The sequence below is a fragment of the Puntigrus tetrazona genome, chromosome 20 (genome assembly GCF_018831695.1).
Source record: "Puntigrus tetrazona isolate hp1 chromosome 20, ASM1883169v1, whole genome shotgun sequence".
In the NCBI taxonomy this organism is placed as follows: Eukaryota; Metazoa; Chordata; class Actinopteri; order Cypriniformes; family Cyprinidae; genus Puntigrus; species Puntigrus tetrazona.
The window spans coordinates 1,007,375-1,028,652 of NC_056718.1; the positions used below are offsets into that span (position 1 = coordinate 1,007,375).

General features: G+C 44.1%; 3 protein-coding genes across 7 annotated transcripts in view; 2 read left to right on the plus strand and 1 right to left on the minus strand.

The window, feature by feature from the left end:
- The window catches only part of znf292b (zinc finger protein 292b), a 14,806-nt gene extending 1,263 nt beyond the window's left edge, over nt 1-13,543 (plus strand). Inside the window, exons 2-8 of the mRNA XM_043218577.1 lie at nt 2,989-3,143; nt 3,223-3,301; nt 4,108-4,243; nt 4,817-5,019; nt 5,513-5,649; nt 5,822-5,963; nt 6,047-13,543. Coding sequence (XP_043074512.1) covers nt 2,989-3,143; nt 3,223-3,301; nt 4,108-4,243; nt 4,817-5,019; nt 5,513-5,649; nt 5,822-5,963; nt 6,047-12,964 — 7,770 coding nt within the window. The 3' untranslated portion in view covers nt 12,965-13,543. The remainder of the gene's footprint in view (nt 1-2,988; nt 3,144-3,222; nt 3,302-4,107; nt 4,244-4,816; nt 5,020-5,512; nt 5,650-5,821; nt 5,964-6,046) is intronic.
- Nucleotides 13,544-14,255: 712 nt separating this feature from the next.
- On the minus strand, nt 14,256-17,900 carry gjb7 (gap junction protein beta 7). Of its 4 annotated transcripts, none has more exons than XM_043218581.1 (2): nt 16,895-17,900; nt 14,256-15,737 (listed from the first exon to the last, which is right to left on the minus strand). In XM_043218581.1, the coding sequence occupies exon 2, from the start codon at nt 15,734-15,736 to the stop codon at nt 14,963-14,965; it is 774 nt and encodes a 257-aa protein (XP_043074516.1). In that variant the 5' UTR covers nt 15,737; nt 16,895-17,900; the 3' UTR covers nt 14,256-14,962. The 4 variants fall into 4 exon arrangements, with proteins under 4 accessions (XP_043074516.1, XP_043074513.1, XP_043074515.1 ...); XM_043218578.1 differs by having other exon boundaries at nt 14,256-15,858; XM_043218580.1 differs by having other exon boundaries at nt 14,256-15,920.
- A 153-nt stretch (nt 17,901-18,053) lies between these two features.
- Nucleotides 18,054-19,513, plus strand: smim8 (small integral membrane protein 8). 2 transcript variants are annotated; one of them, XM_043218582.1, is made up of 2 exons: nt 18,054-18,340; nt 18,999-19,513. In XM_043218582.1, the coding sequence occupies exons 1-2, from the start codon at nt 18,202-18,204 to the stop codon at nt 19,193-19,195; spliced, it is 336 nt and encodes a 111-aa protein (XP_043074517.1). In that variant the 5' UTR covers nt 18,054-18,201; the 3' UTR covers nt 19,196-19,513. The 2 variants fall into 2 exon arrangements, with proteins under 2 accessions (XP_043074517.1, XP_043074518.1); XM_043218583.1 differs by having other exon boundaries at nt 18,078-18,336.
- The last annotated feature ends 1,765 nt before the right edge of the window (nt 19,514-21,278 follow it).

Sequence of the window (21,278 nt, forward strand, 5' to 3'; positions counted from 1 at the left end):
TACAGTAATGTTGTTCTGGCCGGTGGTTGTGAAAGGCAGCGTTCGGTGTGTCTTCAGAGAGAGCATGAAGATCAGTGTTCTCCGTCCTCTGGCCCGCAGCGCTCCGATCTTCATCTGAAGGGGCTCTGCTGCTCCACTGACCCACATATCTGTCGTGATGTTTCTCAGGACGCTGTGTGTGTTAGGAGGACTGCAGAATATCACTCTGCTCTTGTGAGGGACGTTTCTGGACCGTGAGAATCCCTCTGTGTGTGTGTGTGTGTGTGTGTGTGTGTGTGTGTGTGTGTGTCTGTCTGTCTGTCTCTGTGTGTGTGTCTCTGTCTGTGTGTGTGTGTCTCTGTCTGTGTGTGTGTGTCTCTGTCTGTGTGTGTGTGTCTCTGTCTGTGTGTGTGTGTCTCTGTCTGTGTGTGTGTCTCTGTCTGTGTGTGTGTGTGTGTGTGTGTGTGTGTGTGTCTCTGTGTGTGTGTGTCTCTGTGTGTGTCTCTCTGTGTGTGTGTCTCTGTGTGTGTGTCTCTGTGTGTGTGTGTGTGTCTCTGTGTGTGTGTGTGTCTCTCTGTGTGTGTGTGTCTCTGTCTGTGTGTGTGTGTCTCTGTCTGTGTGTGTGTGTGTCTCTGTCTGTGTGTGTGTGTGTCTCTGTCTGTGTGTGTGTGTGTCTCTGTCTGTGTGTGTGTGTCTGTCTCTGTGTGTGTGTCTCTGTCTCTGTGTGTGTGTGTCTGTCTCTGTGTCTGTCTCTGTGTGTGTGTGTGTGAGTGTGTGGTAATACAGAGAGAGATTGTAAACCCACACTAGAGTCCAGCTTCATTGCAGACATCCAGTATTTGGACGTGAACAATAGTTTCTGGTGATACTTTGCAGGATGTTTGTGACTCTGGACCGTGATGTTGTGAACTTTAGATCTGGACTGTCTGAGATGCATCTAGAGGATTCTGAGGGTGCAAAAAATCTAAATATTGAGAAAGTCGCCTTTTTATTGATACTAATCAATCATGACATTTATGTATATATCCAAGCAAGGAAACATCTTCATGGAAGGTGATCTTTACTCAATATCCTGATCATCTTTGTGTTGTTGTCTGTTTCTTCAAATAAGCCTGTGCTTCTGCTCCAGAAACCCGTTCTGAAGGGCGTGTCGTGTTCACATGTTTAACTCGGGTCTCTCAGTCTGTGTTTGTGCTGCTTCTCCTTCACAGATCCTGATAAATCTCACATGCTATCTGATACCCGTCCAGTATCTGTGTGTAATATCTCTATCTCCCTGCTTACACACTACTGCTTTATAAATGAGCTTGTCACATTTCGATAAATTACACGATCAGTCGTGCACTAATCATGATTAATGGCGTAATCGTCTTCATTATTCCCTACATCTTACCTGTGATGATATTTAACAAGTAAACCATGAGCCTCTGTGGTTTCCTTTGAGACTTGAATACAGATGTTTCAATGATCCTTGTAGTGATCTTCAGCCTCGGTCTGTAGCTGACCATTACTCCGGTCAGATCGCTGCAGGCAGGTCTGATGATTTAGGGATAAATACAGCTGGTGTCCCGATGAGATCGGCAGCGATGACCTCTGACCTTTAGAGTGTGGTCTGCTGTGATGGCCGTCTCGCTCCTGATGAGGCGTGCCTGACCTCTGTGTTCGGTGTTGGCTGTAAATATCAGATGATATGGTTAATAAACCCCTCCAGAACCAGACTGCGTGATTTATTCTGCATCTGAAGGAGTCTGCCTCTCTGTTTCTGTCTTATCTATAGGTTTGATAGAAATCAAAGTGCAGTTCGCTCAGGAGGGTGACCCGAGAGCCTGTCATGTGAAGTAGTTTTGTCCTCCTGAGGATCGACTGTTCTTCACAGCGCCTAACACGACTGTCCAAAGCTAATTACATCCGCACGCTTTCTGCTGTTTATTTCGGACACATTCATAAGAAAGCAGGCTGCCCCTAAAAGCGGAGTTCAGCGTGACTTCACGTCTGTTAGCGTGAGTCAAGTTTTGTGAAGCTAGCACTGGTCCGAATCAGCTCCAGACGTGCCTCAACAACCATTTCTCTGAAAATATTACCAAAAGAGAGAAACGGAGGCCGGAGACGCACTGAAGATGGGTAAAAGAGCAGAGAAATACCGAGCAGACGGAGGTAGATGTGCCAAATATTGGTAGGAAAGCCTATCATCAGTGCTGTTATAAATCTGTTATTACTGATGGTCTCCAGAAACGATTCGGTGACTTTCCATTTCGCTAAATACCTCTAAAAAGTGTTATTTATAAGCCGTAACCAGGGAAACACTACATTGCTGCTGTTTCACAACCTTAAACTTAAACTCTTGAACGGATGCTTTGTAGTGTATTTAGAAGATGCTCGTTAATATCAGACACGAAACATCAGAATCTGTCCATCCCGTGCGTTCGCTGTAATTGAGCGATTTGTAATTTTGAACCTTTTTGAAAGTGTCCACATGCACAGAAGGGTTAAGCATGAAAACAGAGAATAGGAAAACATTTGTGTTTCCAGACTCTTGCTCCTGTTCTTTTCTCTTACTCAGGCGGTCATTTAGAGGTCATTTAGTAACCATTTACTGTGACTGTGTGTTATTTATTTCACTAAACTTGTCTGTCACTGTTCACAATATGGGAGTGACGTGTCAGATTATCATAATACCAACACCACACTTCTATGATGACCGTTAGCGGCGTGTGAGCTGAGGCTGAAGAGTAAATGAACGGTGAACTGAAGCTCTTTGGAGTGAGGTAATGAACCCAGCACCTCCTGTTTGAGAAGTGATCGTGACGGTCAGCACGTGTGACTCCTGATTTCTACAGTGTCCCTTTAACAGCACACTGAACTGAACACCTCATGCAGACGTGCTCTCTTAATAATGTTGTGCTTGTGAGAGAGTGGTCTTTTATTTTTACATGTGATCATGGTTCTCGTGATGGTGAGCTCCACAGACGAGGGCGTGGTGTATTGACATGGGTGTTTGTGCTGGCGCAGACGCTGGTGGAGTACGCCAGTCTGTGGAGGATGGAGGAGGAGCCGTTGCCGGTTCTGGAGGTCTACATCATTGCCCTGCTGAGCTTCTCGCAGGCGTCCCCGTACCTTTCGGCCCAGTGTGAAGAGGTGCCGGTCGTGCTCGAAAGACTCTCGCTGTGAGTATGCAAACAGCTGATTCTCTTTCCTATCCGTCGGCGGCGGGTTTAGAAGTATTTGTTGCCTTTCTTTCTGCAGGAGCTGTGCGGAGTTGCTGCTTTCTCTGCCCCGGAATATCCCAGATGCATTGTGGGACAGGTTCAGGTCATCTGTCCAGGTAAATTTACAAGTCTGAAGTTTCTAAATGCTAGTGCTTACATTGGTCCCCTTTTGGCGCTTTTTTCACTGCGCGGTATGATACACAAACAAACACAGAGATGGAGCATACCGAAGGAAAGGTGTTCTTCATTCTCGGCACGTGGATGTCTTTAACTGCAAGACGAAGGAGTTTGACAAGAGGCTGAGGGCAGCCCAACGAAACACAAAATATGAGAAAGCTTGGGAATGATGGCAATAACACTTGGTTTGCCCGACGGATCTAAAAGCACATCACCAGCTAACTTTTGAAACAGAAGTTCAGGTCGATGCATCGCTGGCAAGGTCAATTCTCTCCAGCCAATCGGTGATCAGCAGAGTTCACACATCATGTTTTGGTACAGTACGGTACGCTTGGATCCTCAGCCGAAGTGGAACTAAAAAAAAAAACAGGCTCCAGGTGCTGTACCTAGTGGAAAACCCCCCAAAAGTGAACCGTACCTTTCTGTACCTTGCAGTGGAAAAGCGCCATTTAATGTGTTCTACTGTACTAAACAAAAAAATGCAGAACTTGATTCAAGATTAGTAATATGCATTGCTAAGAACTTCATTTAGACAACTTTAAAGGCGACTGTCTCAATATTAAAATTATTTGCCCCCTCAGCTTCCAAATTTTCAGTTGTGTGTAATACCGTCGTATCCTAACACACCAGACATCAGCGGAAAGACTCCAGGATCTCGTTTTCAGATAATACACCCCATGACTGCTTTTGTAGTCCAGGTCACAAATGCACATGTTTTATTTTGTGTGCTGTTATGTCTGTGCAGATTGCCCATTCTCTGGTCCATCAGAAGGGGATCAGCAATCTGATGATTTTGTCCTCCATCGCGCGAGAGCAAGGGGTCTGGAGCAATCCCACGCTGCAGGGCGTTCTCACCAATAACATGCCACCGCAAGAGAAAGGTGCTGCTCCTTATCCTCAGACTATGTTGAAAACTAGAGGCGGACGTGAATAATACTGAAACAAAATCAGTATTATTCATGCGATTGGGACGGGACAGTAAAAAATCTCAGCGGAGAGGGAAGCAGGGACTCAGCGAGCGATCAGTGTTCGCATCAAAGCCATTATAAAGAGCATATGGAAGCATCAGCTGTCAGACGCTCTCGTGATGCTTACACCGATCGCTCGCTGCTACTCCAACACACAAACATACCTCGTATCAGTGAACTATATATTTATATTTCTAGTTTTATGCTCTCCTCCTGTTTGCTTTGGTGTGGCTGGTTAAGTGAAAGTCAGTACCGTTGGTAACAGTTGATGGCGGTAAGGAGGAGGCTTCCCCATTCATATATGTACTCAAAAATTGCAATCAGAACCGAGTCGGATGAGAAAGCTGTGCTGCGACGACTGCTCTCCCGTGTCGCCCTCTATTGAGATCCTGTTAAATAACGTTTTTTCTTTCTTCAAATATGACAACAGAACTGTTGAGTTGACCTGTCAGTCTGTAATGCGCCAGCATTGTCTCTGCTCTGTAGTCTGTGAGTTCCTGGCTGTGGAAGGACAGACCCTGCTGCGGATGCGAGTGAAGCACCTGATCAAAGAGAGCTGTGTGGATCAGGCTGCATCGCTGGCCAAGGCCTGTGCTGAGCTCTCAGAGTTTGAGGAGAAGGGACACTTTAAGCAGATGTACCTGGTTTGTTTGTGCACTGCTGCTCCACAGGATCTTGTAATGGAGGAGGTAAGGCAGTGGACTGTTTACTCACAATATAACCTACCAGTCAATTTATTTATTTTTATCTTCTCAAGAACTCTCTTTTGCTCACCAAGCCTGCATTTATGTGATGTAAATTACAGCAAAAACCTTAACATTTTGAAATACACATTTTAAGTGGTTTTAAACCTTTTTGATCCAGTTCAGTATTCAGTACTATAATTCAGCACTATAATTTTACTAAAGTAATTGTTTTCTGTTTATTATTTTTTTAAAATGCACTTTATTCTTGTGATTTCAAAACTGAATTTTAGTATCATTTTTGAAAAAAAGTTGATTTCTGTTTTTCAGTTTATCAGCAAAAAATATATATTTTGTACTCGTATAAATTTCTTTATCATCACGTTTGATTTAAAGCATTAATTATTTCCACTGCAATCTTTTGAATGGGATAGTGCATAGTGTTAAAAAAAGCTCATCAAACAGGGCTCACATCCGACTTCTTTCCCTGCCATTTCAGCTCTCAAGAGTGGACTGTCGTGATGCTTTAGACATGATTTGCAACCTTGAAGCAGACGGTGATGAGAAAGCTGCGTTTACATTGTGTTCTGGTTTTTTGACCCGTCAGATTCTTCAAGAGGACTCCTACTGTGCTTGGCAAGTCACAAACCTTACCAATGCCAGAATAATCCATGCAGATCTAAGAAATGACAAATAAGAATTTGCTGCAGCTATGATAAATAGTTTTAAAAAGACTTTGTGTAAGTGCTACTTTAATGTCGTCTTTCATTTCTAAGTAATTTGAGAGATGTTGTGTGTTCTCTTGCAGGGAGTTGACTCTTTTCTGGGGGAAACTGCTTAAACGATTAGAGACTTCAGAACAAGGCTTTTTGGACAGATGCCGTCAGATTTCATTTCTGTCCAAGACTGTGTTCCACCTGCTCTTTTTCATTAAGGTCATCCAGTCAGAGGTGAGCCTTCTCTTTTCGTCATTTCATGTCGTTAATTTTGAATGTGATGCGAAATACTAAATATTCCTTTTCCAAATCACCAGATGGACAAAGCTGGACTTTCAACTTGCATTGAGCTCTGTATACGAGCTCTGCGTTTGGAGTCGTGCGAAGGAAGCACCAAGGCCACTGTCTGCAAAACCATCTCCTGCCTCTTACCCTCAGACCTGGAGGTCAAAAGGGCCTGCCAGCTGACGGAGTTTCTTCTGGAGCCAACCGTGGACTCCTACTATGCTGTGGAAACTCTTTACAACGAGCCAGACCAGAAGCTGGATGAGGAAGATCTTCCAGTACCAAACTCACTGCGATGTGAGCTCCTTTTAGTCCTCAAGACCCAGTGGCCTTTTGATCCTGAGTTCTGGAACTGGAAGGCATTAAAGCGCCACTGTTTAGGTCTTATGGGGGAAGAGGCCTCAATTGTGTCCTCCATTGATGAACTGAACGATGGTGACCCTGAGGGCTTAGGCGGAGAGACCAGCGTATTTGGTGAGGAGTTCAAGGACGTCTCAAAGTGTTTTGTGGATGCAACAAATGAACTTAATGAAATAGCAGATCAAAGGCAGAAGAACCGAGAAATGAAAAAGCTGAGAGAAAAAGGTTTCGTCTCAGCCAGGTTCAGAAATTGGCAAGCTTACATGCAGTACTGTGTTTTATGCGATAAGGAGTTCCTCGGCCACCGAATAGTGCGTCATGCACAGACTCACTTCAAAGATGGACGCTATACCTGCCCAATATGTACAGAGACATTTGAAGCGAGAGAGACTCTTGAACCACACGTTGCATCGCATGTCAAACTTTCATGCAAAGAGCGTCTCGCTGCAATGAAGACTAGCAAGCAGTTGGCTAACCCCAAAACGGCAGCTCCCGTCATAGCTGCCCTGAAAGCTAAAAGCAGCGAAATTCAAAAAGTGAAAAAGGCAAAAAATAACTATGGTGGGCTTTGCAACAAACTTAGCGGTAGAGATGCCAATGACTCTTGCGACGGGAATATTTGTCCGGTCCAAAGCTGCAGGAGGGGGTTTAAATATTTCCGTAATCTTGTTGCCCATGTAAAGGATCATGGCGACAATGAAGAAGCGAAGCGATTCCTTGAAATGCAGAGCACAAAAGTAGTGTGCCAGTATTGCCGTCGCCAGTTTGTCAGTGTCGATCACCTAAACGATCACCTTCAGATGCACTGTGGCAGCAAACCGTACATTTGCATACAGCTTAATTGCAAAGCCAGCTTTGACTCCAATGCTGAACTTATTGTACATAAGAAAGACCACCCGATCTTTAAGGCTAAGTGTATGTTTCCGGGTTGTGGCAAGATTTTTCATGAATCCTACAAACTGTATGACCACGAGGCACAGCATTACAAAACATTTACCTGCAAAGCACCAGACTGTGGTAAAGTGTTTCATTCACAGTCTGAGTTAGACCTCCATGCAGAGGGCCATGTCACAAAAGTGGAAGGCCAGTGCACTGACAGTAAACCAAGTGTTCGGCTAGCAGACCATTATCCAGACCACTCCAATCCCAACGACCAGGGCTCTGCTCAGCCTGACTTGCTCTCTATCACCCCTCTGAACGACACTGGCACAGGGTCTCAGGTGGATCGTCCACCTGGCATGGTGATAGTAAAGCATTCTGTTGAAAACATGCTAAATAGCGCTTTTACGGTTTCTGCTCAAGAGTGTGTCAATTCTGGGACAAGTAAACCTGAGCAACAACACATCCATCAAAATCCGATCCATCAGCATATCCCCCAGATCAAAGACCTCTTGGGCCAGTCAGCCCTGGACACTCACATGCCTCACCTAAATCAGCATAGACCTGAAGAATCGCTTCTGGAAGCCTTGATGAGTGATTCAGATCCCATGCCATCTACCTCTTCATACCAGAGCGTATTGGAGGACTTCCTGCCTGTCCCACCGGCTGACAGTCAGCAGCAGACAGTTGATTCAGGTGCTACTCCATTATACAACAATAACAATGAACTATTTAGGCAGTACAATCCTAATCCTTTGGCTCCGGTTCAGACATCATATCAGAGCGTGTATAGCAGTAACATGACAGCTCCAACACAAACTTCCCAAAATGCAACACCACTTGTCTCACTGGGTCAGATGCTTCCTCCTGTTTCTCAGACAGTTCCAATACAAATGGCTTCTGTGCCAAATAATGGACAAGTGTTAGAGAACAAACCTGTGAAACCGCTAGACACAAACATTGCCCAAGTGGTCAAAGAAAGACACAAATGCCCACATGAATCATGTACTCGAGACTATAGCTCTTACAGAAGCGTTACTAAACACATGAAGGCTGTTCATCCTGACTTTTACACGCAGTGGAAACTAGCAAAGAAGAACAATCCGGCAGTCAAGTCCACACTCAGATCGGTTCCTGTAAATGGGAGCCACAATAAAGTTGTCAATCCACAACACCAGCTGGGCCAAAGAGTCCCTGGGCTTGGTGTCCAGCCACAGAATCCGCTTGTCCAGCCTCCTGCTTACCAAAACAACTGTGCAAACCCCAACTATCCTTCTGTCTCCTCTCATGTCACTGCTTCCCCAGGGCATATCCGTACCAATGAAATGGACAATATTTTAGATCCTATCGTTCTGTCTCAGCTTGGAAATGGCACAAATCAGCCTCAAATGGCAGCAGACCATTTGTGGGACCCCAGGAACAATTCAGTACTCCAGCAACAGTCATGTCATTCTCAGTCAATGACCCAAAACATGAACACTCTTCCAAGCGGTCATTTTACTCACCTGAATGCAGCTTCTAGTGACAATGCACAGCAGAGAGTAATGAGCTATACTACTCTACAACCGCATAATAATCCTAATGTTAACCCAGTACCAGCTCAAGCAGACAGTGTTCAAAAACTTAATGGCATCTCAGATGACAGTCTGCATTCACTTGGCAATCTCATTCCACCGCAGCAAGTCATGAGTCCGAATGTGGTGGCAGCCGTTAATTCAGTAGCAGAGACGAATCTGGGAACTGCTCACTGCCCTTACACTGACAATGTGAACAATTCCGTTCCCAGAGATTCCTCAGCAGCTTACTCGCAGAAAACAAACAATGAATCATTCTCTGCAATAACCAATACCCAGTCTTTGGTGAAGTTGGAGAGATTTGGAGAGAAAGCTTTAGGTTTGCCACTTAACAACGAAACTCCTCCAACAAATGGGAATTCTCTAAACTCTCAAATTAACACTGGTAATGTGTCCAGTGATGGGGACAGCAAAAGAGTTAAGCGAAGCAGAAGAACCAAGTGGCCTGCCATTGTTAAAGATGGCAAGTTTATTTGCTGCAGGTGTTATAGAGAATTCCCGAGTCCCAAATCTCTTGGAGGACATTTATCTAAGCGGGCTTATTGCAAGCCATTTGATGAAGCTGACCTGACAGCAGACCTCCCCAGCTCATTTCTTGATCTTCTTAACTCACCTCATCCAACATCATCTTCATATGTGAACCTGCCACAGCCTAAGGGACCTCTTGATCCAAAATTATTCCCGAATGTCACTTTTCCCCAAGCCAATGGCACCTACACTGGCAGTGACAAACAGACGGGAGGAGTGTTGAAACAAAGCCCGTCAAATCTGTGTGCAAGCTCAGGACATGAACAGCAGATGGTTTCAAACCCGTGTGGTCCATATGCTCAGAGCAGTCGCATGTCAGAAACTAGTGTCATACAGCACACTGGTAGTGTCAAACATCAGCTACAAGCAAGTTATTCTGAGATGTCTAACCCACTGTTTAATGATAGTGTCAGTGATCCTCTTCTTACACAGTTGTTGGCTGATGACCAATCTACATCCAGCCTCAATAGTGGTTCATCAGATCACGTCAGTCAGATTCTTCAAGCTGATGCTTTAAACAAAATGAAAGATATTAAGGAAAAAACAACCAACAGCAATGTGAGTGACCTATCAAACGATGGACTTCTGGCAGCCATGGCAAGTCTTGCTCAGAACCTGGTGTCTGAAAAGAGTGTCAAAGAAAGACTACGTGAACAGATATTGGCTGGAGACCTACACAAAAAAAGCAGTTTGCCTCGTGGATCGAGTGTCGACAGTTCCTGCTCACAAATGTCTGTTGCAAGTCCCCTCAGTGGGGATCCACAGCATGCCTCAAATTTGATTCAGAATGAACCTCAAAGTGAGCCACAACCTGTGGGGAAAACAGCTGAAGTCCCCGACGAGTCAGTTTCACAATTGGGTGAGGTGAGCTCAAATGATAGCCTAATTCACACCATTTCATCTGCGGTTTCAGGAAGTCTTGTCAGTGATCAGTCCAATTATACACCCATAACCAATGTGGATGAAGTGTTGGAAATCCAAAAAGCTCTCGAGAAGCTTGACCTAGACAGAGAAAACAGTGATGTTACCAGAACTGTGGATAATCCCGTAGTGAATGGTGAACAGCTTAATAAGCCCAAAGAGTCCAAAGATTTACCCAGTGAGATACAAACTTATGTGAAACCATTTGCATGTGACGCAAATGGTTGCACTTACAGTGCAATGACAAAAGATGCTCTTTTTAAACATCTTGTCAAGCTGCACAATTACACAGATGAGATGCTTACTCGAGTGAAAGACCAGTTTAATGTTGCCCCTTTCAGCTGTCAAAAATGTTCCAAGGCTTTCACCCGCAACTCCAACCTCAAAGCCCATTATTTGACAGTTCACAACTTTTCACAGGAAGACATAAAGAAGATGAAAATGAAGTCTCCGTCCAATCACAGGCTCCCAGAGCGTGACAGAGGAAGCCCTTGTCTAGTGCCAGATATTCCCATTTCGATTAAAAACACTCCACTTTTGGATGCACGTCAACAGCAGAGCAATGTTGCATGTGCATCGGGCTCTACTAGAGATGATAATGTCAAAATATCACAGTGCATCACTCCATTGCTAGTCCAGCAGTCAACCTCTGTATCTCAAGGCAAAAGTCTTGCAGTGGGAACTCCAGCAGTAACTCCACACAATCAGATGCCGTTTCAGCCATCAGTGATTGTGTCTGGTCGTTCTTTAGCAACTCCACGGATGGATCAGAATGCAAAGGGGTTTTTTCCCACAAAGCCCCCCCCAATTTCTGGCCCAACCCACGTGTCTCCATTAAAAGAGATTCTACCCATAGCCCCATTTACCCAGAATCCTACAGCACCAGTACAAACACTAAATCAGTGTTTGGACAAAAAGCCCAAACCTCCAAGCAAGCCTCGAGTGGCAAAGCCGAGGGAATCTCCCAAAAAAACAAAAGAGAAAAAACCAGAGGGTGATGACGTTTTCAGCCCTTACAGACCTTACCGATGTGTTCACCAGGGCTGTGTGGCAGCTTTTACAATTCAACACAATTTGATCCTACATTATAAAGCTGTGCACCAGTCTGCTTTGCCTAAATTTGAGGTCAACAGTCAAGATGAACAGAATGAAGAGGAGCCCGAGGACAAGGATAGAAGTGAAGAGAGCGAAGAAAAACTGGACATAGACATCAAGGAGGTGGATGAGTTCAGGTGTCAAGTCAAAGACTGTTCTTGTATTTTTCAGTCAGTTCCAGACTTGCTCCAGCACTACCTTCAGCTCCACAAATTAACCCTTGAGAAAGCAGGTGCCATGATGTGCAGCATCAACCTGGGCAGGTTTCAGTGCGATCAACCAAACTGCTCAGAGACTTTCACCGCTTTCTGGAAATATATCAGCCATTTCGATCAAGAGCATAAAGAGACCAAGCTCTCGAAAGTCGACCCTGTGGAAGGGATGTTCAGATGCCCAGTGGAAGGATGTGAATGTGCGTACAGCACACGGTCAAATCTACTGCGACACACCATGAAGAAACACCAAGATGTGTACAAACGACTGCTCATGAACCCACGGGAAGGCAAGAGTGGGGTTAAACTCGGTCGTCCCAGAAAGTACGAAATTGACGTTGTTGAGAAAGAGAACAGAGAAACTAATAAGAAACCAGTTAAGAAGGGAGCTGTTAAAAAGAGAAAAGCTAACACAAATAACTGGACCAAATATGGGAAACCCATTTTAAAATCACAAGAGGAAGCCTCTGCCATGTGCACCAAACGCTTGCAATTGCAGTACGCATGTATGATAAAGGGTTGTGAAACGGTGACCAGTTCTGAGCGGAATATAATGAAACATTATCTTCAGCATGGACTCCCAAAACAATATTTAGAAGAACAGAGAAGCAACTTCATATACTGTAAAAAGTTACCCCGATCCAGATACAAGCGCATTGCTTCCAGAAGTGACGACACAGATAATTCAGAGGAGAGCTCCATCGAGACGACTGAGAACGAGGAGGTCACTGAGCCTGGTCAGAGTGAGTCTGAGTTCTCCAAGCCTACTTCTGAGAAAGAAAGCACAGAGGATGCAGATTTGTCAGACGGAAAGCCTTCTACAGACACATGCTCCGAGATATCTGTGGTAGTTAAGAGGAGGAGAGGACGTCCACGCAAGGGGGACAGTGAATCGGACAAGTCTTTCGGAGCTAAAAGAGCGACAAGACTAAGAACCACAAGGAGTTCTGCAGTCAGTTATGTGGACTTAAACTCTGACTCCACATCCTCCAGCACTACCATGGCACAGGAAGATGCCTCTGGTCAAAATACGCCGCTGAGTTCATTCAAACCCATGGGATTTGAGGTGTCCTTTCTTCAGTTTCTGCAGGAAACCAAAACACCCCAGAAGAGGAAAGCTACGGTACCGTTGAATGGAAACGCACGCAAAAAAACAACTGCTTTCCACCTGAAGACTGCGACGGTCGTGTGCAAAAGGTCCGATGCCAAGCTGCATTCGAGAGAAATGCTGCAGCTTGTTGAGTTTAAGAATCCCCAGAAGTTGACCTCGCTTGGCAACGTCACCTTTGAGGTGCAAAAAGTTTTTTCTGGGGTCTTCGAAATTCTTCTCAAGCAGCTTCATGAAATGCGACCCACGGTGATCCTTCAAAAAGAGAATTAATGTAGAGACCCTGGTGTCATGTTGTTTGAACTCAGGATAAGGTTGCTGCAAACCGGTGCCCAATCATTAGTTGTACCTGGTAGTTGATCTCTAGCTGGAGGTGAATGCGGAACGACTGTTGCTTGTCAAGAAGCTGTGGGATGTTTGATTCAGAAAACACTACACACCCACTATCTTAAAGGTCCCTAGTGTGATGTTTATAACTTAACAGAACTGTGTATGTTAAGCTCACTTTATAGTTGCAGTAGATGATGAAATACCTCTAAAGCATGTATGTCTTTATGAAGCTGTTCAGCACATTTCTGTTGCCTTTGGAGTTTTATTTTTCTTTTTGAGTGTTGGATAGACTCGTAATTTTTAATATTCCATTGGACTTTTTTCTATCCAGCTGAAAGTGAATCATTATCAATTCTGATGTTATGTAGTGCTGTGTATAATTCGTAATTGTTTTGGTCCTGTTTACCTTGTAAATCTGAAATTTGTCAATAATGTTGTGTGTGGCTCTTTGATCAACTACTGCCACCAGCAGTCTGTATGTTAATCAATAGCAACCAATTTAATACAGCTTGCATTTTGTTACTCAGTGTTGGTCTCATCCTTACTTGCAGTTATTGAAATTATTAAACTGCTGTGAGGCATGTTTAGGAGATTGACCATTTGTTTATCTCAGTGTAAAAAAAAAAATGGTAACAAAAAGAGATTGGAAGTTGATCTACTGACTCTATACACCATATGGACAAAAGTATTGGGGCCCCCTGCTGTAAAAGGCTCTTCCAAAGATGGAAACATCATTCATGTATTTAAAAATTGTATTTCCATCTCTGTGGCAACTTTTTTTTTTTTTTTTTTTTTTTTTGTCTAAAATGGATCGTATCCATATGTCTTTGGTGCTGAGTTTTTGGCTCAAGGTCTGCATTTAAAGTCAGACCAATGGATTCTGCAGACCAGTCCAGTTCTTCCTCACTGATTAGATGAATCATGTCTTTTTAAACCTTGGCTTATACACAGAGGCATTGTCTTGTTAGAATAGAAAAGGGTCCTGTACAAACCGTTGCTATAAAAATAGAAGCACACAATTCCCTTGAATCTCATTATAGGCTTAAACATTAACATTTGTACTCCTGGAAATGACTAAATTAGTCTAACCTGTTCATTAGAAGGTGTCCATATTTTTGTTCATGTAGTGTATGTCAGTCCATAGCGGTAGGTGCTTTAAAATTTGTACTCCTTTAGTTTTGCCTTCTGGTCTCAAGCCACTTAATTTTTAATAACACACTGATCCACCATGATTATCTTACAAGGTTATTTATTGTGGACATGTAATAGATATAGTCATCATAAGTACAGTTGTATTAGGTGTTTTAACTGTGTACAAATGTCTAATATAAAGAAAAGTTTACAGTGTTCCTTATATTGCAGATGCCTTTAGCTGCTATTGAGGTGGGTTTAATGGTGGGCTGAAGGTCAGCGGTGTAACTAAAGATTTATCTACAGAAAGGTATTTTTTAAATGCAAGTACAATATAAAACCTTGCATGTACACTTTAAGTGCATTGTATCAAAAGATTAAGTACATAGTAGTTAAAGACAATTGTTAAACCAAATGGTTTAACAATTGGACAGTACCACAATTAGCATACAAAAATAAATATATTAATATGACCATAAACTTTGCAGGACTAAAAATATACTAAATATTCAACATAAGTTTCCTGTTCTCCACACATAGCATACTGTTGTTGACAAACTGGTTCCAATTGAACCTGTATTTAATGTCATCTGGGCTGCACTGTGTCGTCTTTGTTGATGGTTTGTGAGTATGAGGGCATGCTGACGTCTCATTTGACTAGATGCTATTTAAATAGCAAGAGTTTCTGTCCGAATACAGTGCAACAAAAGATACGAGAAGTGTTTTCTCTTCCCCTTCCCTCTTCATACTAATTGTTCTTGTTCTTCCTTGCTGTCAGCGCATCTAGCATGCATGAAAAAGCAGAGGCGCTCATGCGGCAGCGAGCTTTGGGCTTTCGTGTCCAGCCGGCGCAGAATGAAGCCCTTCCTCTTTGGACATGGCCAGTGGCGGCGGAGAGCCGAGGGTGAGCGTGGACGGAGGCCCTCTTTCGTGAACGGGAGCGTACCTCTTACTGAAGCACTTCCAGCACTGCTTCGATATGATGTATATCATCTCCACCACGTTCAGCGCGATGCACAGTATAGACGTGCAGCCCATGATATAAAGGAAGACTTTCTTCTCGGTGGCCTTTGCGATGTAGCAGTCCACGGTGTTGGGACAGGGGCTCTCCTGGCAGCGGAGGAGGCGGGGCACGTGAAAGCCGCTGTACAGGAAGTAGAAAGCCAGCAGAGTGCCCACCTCGAAGGACGTCTTGAGGATCAGGCTGGTGATGTAGGTGAAGAACAGTCCTCCGTCGATGCTGCCCTTGTCCTGGTACAGCCTCCGCTTGTGCTTGCTCTCGCGGTGCTCTCTGTACGCCACGTGCAGGGCCACCAGCAGCGACGGGGTGGACACCATGATGAGCTGCAGGGCCCATAACCGCACCTGAGAGATGGGGAAGAAGCGGTCGAAGCAGACCTGCTCGCAGCCCGGCTGCTGCGTGTTGCACACAAAGTCTTTGAACTCGTCCTTCCACACCTGCTCGGCAGCGGCCACGTACACCAGGATACGAAACACGAAGAGGATGGAGAGCCAGACGCGGCCCACCACGGTGGAGTACTTGTTCACCCCGCTCAGCACGGTCTCCAGGAAGCCCCAGTTCATGCTGCGGAGTCAGGACGAAACAGTTCAGTGCCTTCAGATCGCTCCTGAGGAGTTCGTTCAGTTCACCCGAAGAGGACGATCCTGTCATTCATGTCACTCCTGTCGCTCCAAACCCATAAGACCTGCGTTCATGTTCAGAACACAAATGAAGATATGTTGGATGAATTCTGAGACCTCTCTGACCCTGAATAGACAGCAGATTAATAGAAATGATCCCAGAACCGAAGTGAGGACATCATTAACACATAGTCCACTGGTACAAAACTTTTTGAGCACAAAGAAAAGTAAATTAACTTTATTCAAAGATTTTTTTCCCTCCTTCATAAAATAAGGTTGAAGCGCTGATGTCTCCTGGCCTGTTTTAATGCTGTCCTATAGGTTTCTTTATTTTGATGGTCCCTTTTGAATGCTTTGTTGATTTTAAGTAACTTACACCTACATGTCAATTAACTTTCAGTAGAGCATAATTGATTGTCTGATTAATATCTGTTAAGCCTTTATTGTGTCAACTTATTCTAACCCGGTCTACTAATACTCTACTACACCTGTAGTCAGAGTTAGTATATATGTAGGTGCAACTAGTCAGCAGAATGTGTTTAAGGGACCATCAGAATAAAGTGAACTTGATCGTGAATGGACACTTGCCGTCTATGCAGGGATTAGAAAGCTCTCGCTTTCATCAAAATGTCTTAATTTGTGTTCTGAAGATAAATTAAAGTCTTACAGGTTTGAAACGACATGAGGTGAGTACATTGACAGATTTTTCATCTTTGAGTGAACCATCCCTTTAAAAATAAAGGGTTCCATGAAGACCTTTTTACACGTGTAGATCATTTTAAAAGAACAAAATGTTCTTTAAAGTAGAAAAGGGCTCTTTAGATTAGTGGTTCCTGAGCACTGACATTTTAGATACTTATTTCAGCTCTTGGATTCTTTACAAATAAACTCATAACAGTCTGATTAATGCAAAATGTCTAGTGATCAGGCTCCAGACTGAAAGGTTCTCCTGCGTAACATGCAGGACAATTAATGAGACGTTTGCCCTCTTTAGACAGGTATACTATCTATCAACAGACGGCAGATTTACATTTCAGATTGAGATTTATTCGGCAGACATTCTCTTCTCTGAACGAAAGCAAGTAAAGGTGAAGTACTTACCTGTCATGCGGTCTGATTCCCGTCTGCTCGACTGAACGCTCGGGAGCAGCGTCTCTCTGCTATTTGATAGTCAAACACACCTGGCGGAGGTGCCACACCTGTTTGGTTGCCATGACTCTGGCAGCGCTCTGCTCTGAAGCGGCTGCTTGCTGATCCTCGTGGTGTGTTAGCAGTGTAAACAGAAGAAGGTCTCACCGGATGAACGGCTAGCACTCCACACACAAACGCTCGGTTCAACACACTTTAGTACTCATCAGCAGGTAGATGCTCGGTGGATTCAGGGTCTAGTTTGTCTCTGACGGGTTCCTCACACATAAAGTAAACCCGTAGATGTGTGTAACCCAGTAGGTTAGTGTGCAGTTTTAATGAGAGCATCAATTACTGATGAGCTCGGCAGAGCTGATAGTGTTACCTCAAACGCCTCCGTCTGTGATTGCTGCAGCTCTTCAAATCAGGACAAAAAGTATGTTTATACTCTTAACCGGTGACACCGGCTCTATTGTGAATGAATCATCAGAGAAAATCACGCTTGTTTTCATCATTTTTCGTCACGCTCCACCTCAGAGACGTCATCAGGCCCTGTCTACGGAGGCACTTTCATCACTCGTTTATGTTCAGATGTATTCATGACAAACCCTGAGATGTGCTCGCTCTCCAAATACTATTATGAGTTCATCGATATAAGACGAGAAGAGAAGAAAAACCCACAGAGGTGAATGAAAATGCTTAGGTATGAACTTGACTAATAAACAGCGTCTGCTTCACTGACAACACGCTGAAACAGATACAGAAATAATCCAGTCTGCTGAGGCTTTATTCATAAAATCTCTTCCTTCAGTTTTGTTTGAATGAGGGACTAATAAATCTGGAGATGAGCGTGACGTATAACTCAATCATCTGAAGTGTGAGGTGCTGCTGTAAATAAAGAAGAACCAAATGAATGTGTCTTATTACAAGCAGACAGTGCCCTGTTTGCTAGTTATATTACCAAGAGAGAACGTGTATATTGAAAATAGCAGAGGAAAGACAGGCGCTTCAAAACAGGGTTCAGGAGGCCGAGGGGAGAAGAAACACCAGGAAAGCATTATTTAAATTTCTAAATGGCGCAGGATTAGTGAGCGGAGTCTGAGCACTACAGTGATGTTACAGCAGGGGGCGGTGTGCACCTAAAAGTAGCTTGCAATCCGCCATTAACCAAAAGAAGAAGAAGTGCGCCGCGACTCGGGTGTGTTTTCCTGTAGGTCAGAGTCAGGAGGACCCTCAGGAGCCCCGCGCGCGTCGTGTGTTCGTGACCGCGGAGGAGAGCGATGCGTCCGGCGCAGGAGAGCGGGGCAGCGGGCGGCGCGGCGGACTCGGCCTCGGCCTCCAGGGGCCCCGGGCTCCGCGGGGTCACGACCACCTCGCTGTTCCGCGCGCTCAACCCCGAGCTCTTCATCAGACCCGCAAGTGCTCTTCTCACGCTTCTTCTTCTTCTCCTCGGGCCTTACGCTCACGAGCTGATCTCTCTGCGCATGCGTCAGACCGCCGCGTCGCGTCAAAAGTTCAATATAAACACATTGAGAGCGAGCCCTTCTGTCTTCTCGCTAGTTTAATTAGTCCGATAACAATTTAATATGTGTAGATCCATCACATGATCATTTATTTTTCATAAACGGAAGTGACGCGCTTAATGTAGTAAACGTCTAAGACTTCGGTCACAAGGGTCGATTCTTTTAAATTGAGATGAAAGCCGAGTAAAGAGGCTTTCCATTGTTTTTATGTGTGGGATAGATTCAAAATCTGAAATCTGAGGGAAAATCTCTTTTAAAATTGTCCAAATTAAGTTCTAAGACATGCATGATATTAAAAAAATATATAAAATTGTTATAGTTTCGATACATTTAGAGCAGGAAGTGTGCTAAATGTCTTATGGAGCATGATCTTTACTCACTATCTTAATGATTTCTTACATAACAATACAGTTAGAGTTTTCTTTTTTCTATTGCTGCTGCTGATATTATAGTCCTATAAAGGTTTCATTGTTGACGTTTTGTTCATGTTAACTATAAGTGCTGGTGATGGTTTATTAGCTTGTGCTCTGACACACACGTGTGTTGATGTGCAGAACAAGCCGGTGATGGCCGTGGGTCTGCTGAGCCTCACGCTGTGTGTGGGGTACCTGGGCTACCTGCACGCGCTCCGGGACGACCGGCAGCAGCTGTACGAGGCGGTGGACGGCCAGGGAGAGAGACGCATGAGGAGGAAGAGCTCCCGCTGGGACTGAGGAGGAGGAAGAGGAGGAGGAGCTCCCGGTGGGACTGAGGAGGAGGAGGAGGAGGAGAGGAGGAGCTCCCAGTGGGACTGAGGAGGAGGAGGAGGAGGAAGAGCTCCCCAGCCTGCGCTCACTCACTCTTCATTCACTCCAGACATGTGTATTATAACACGGACCTGTGCTTTGGGTTCAGTAAAACGTCTACGTTTGAATCTCTGTAGTTGCGCACTAGCGGAGAGGACAAATAAAGTTTAAAAAGAATTTAATTTCTGTAAATATTTCTGTTTGAGTTGGGAACAATGTGTTTAATCCAGCGCTGTCAAACAATTAATTGTACCCAAAATAAAAGTTTTTATTTGTGTAATATATATATGTGTGTGTGTGTGTGTGTGTTATTCATTGCATACAAGTGAATACTATCAAAGTATGTGTGTGTGTGTGTGTGTGTGTTATATACACATAATAAACCATACACACACATATTACATGATTGAAAACATATTTTGGATGTGATTTATCATTTAGCAGCACTTATTTAAAACTTTTGTTAACATTTCGAGGTGTTTAATAAAAGAATGTCAGGTGGTGCGACCAAATTTTATCAAATATATTTATACTCCTAATTTAACGTCTTTAGGTGACAAGGTGAGCAGTGTCTGTCCAAGTGGTGATTTGATCAATGATTTAAGAAAGAGTACTAGATCAGACACACTAGAATCAGCTGTGAGTGAATAATAATAACGGTATGGTTCATATCGATACAAAAAAGACGTTAAAACATGAACTACTAAGAAGAAGGATTTAACAACAGTGTGTTGACTGAAATAAAGACATTTCCTCCCTTTTCTTACGCTGACAAATATGAAACATGAATAAACCTATCATCTCAAAATCTGACAGGTCTGACTGCTGGAGAAAAGTAATACTAAAAATCCCTCTGCTTTTAACCTGCTGCATGAGCTCGGGAGTCTCAGAGTCTTCCTCCGGAGCTGCAGGCGGTCTCCAGGAGGAGGCGGTGCTGAGCTCTCATACGGAGAGCCAACATCCAGCTTCAGCTGCTCTCAACCCTGCTCTGATGGGGTCACAGGAAGTGCAGTCATCTCTAACTGGACCCGAGCAGCTCAGCTTTCAAGAGTCTGATCATCAGGAGCTTTACTCTCACTGATCTTCAGCGGAGCAGGGATCTTCACAAGCCTCCAAAACATCTCACATCTTCTGAGGAGCCTTTCTTTCTTCAGCTCTCCATCACGTTTGTATTATTTGTCAGGACTTACAGTGTTTAGCCTACGAGGGACAGGGTGGTCTCATTTAATGGCTCTTCATCTGTGTCTGTGGCCTTCATCGGCCGTTGTGTTGAGATCTTCTCCTCCAGAGAACCAGAGCACTGATGGATCCGCAGGTCCTTCTGAAGAAAGCTGTCTGAATTCATCAAACTAGAGAGTGATTTGTGTAAAGTGCACACTTCTCCATTAAAGCCAATAAAAGAGGGCAAGGCTTCAAAAACACGTTCTGCTGAAGTCAAAGCCAGCGGCGGCGTGTTTCTGAAGAGCTGTTTTTCCTGTTCGGTCTGGATGCCTTCAACATCATGTGCTTGAGAAGCACCTGTCTGGAAATCTGGGGTAATGTACACAGGAATTAGACAGAAACTGTTTCCTCTACACCAGCCTCCATCTAAACAGCATGTTTTTCTCCCCGTTTCTGCTGTAGTGCATCATTCAGTTTTTCTTTCCTCATCTTAGTGTTATATCCCCTCTCTAGTGTGCTGTCCTGTGTACACGTTCTCCTGCGCTGGAAGCTCTTAATGCTAACATCCCTGCTAACACAGCTCTTTTCTGACTCCTGATGTCTGGGATAGGTTGATGGCACGCAAAGAAATCACTAACATATTATGGCAAAGTCACAGACCAAGAAAAGAGAAAGAAAATAAAGGAATAAATAAACCAGAAGCAAAAACAACACTACTTCAGATCATGAAGACATGTCTCAGGTATAAGAAGAGGCTGATTGGCCAAAACCACTTCTTCTGTCTGGTTTTATACCAACATCTTGGTGGCATCTGCAAATTGAATCATATTTTCCCATTTATATATATATAGTCTGATTAACTACGTAAGAGTAGACAAGTTTAAAATG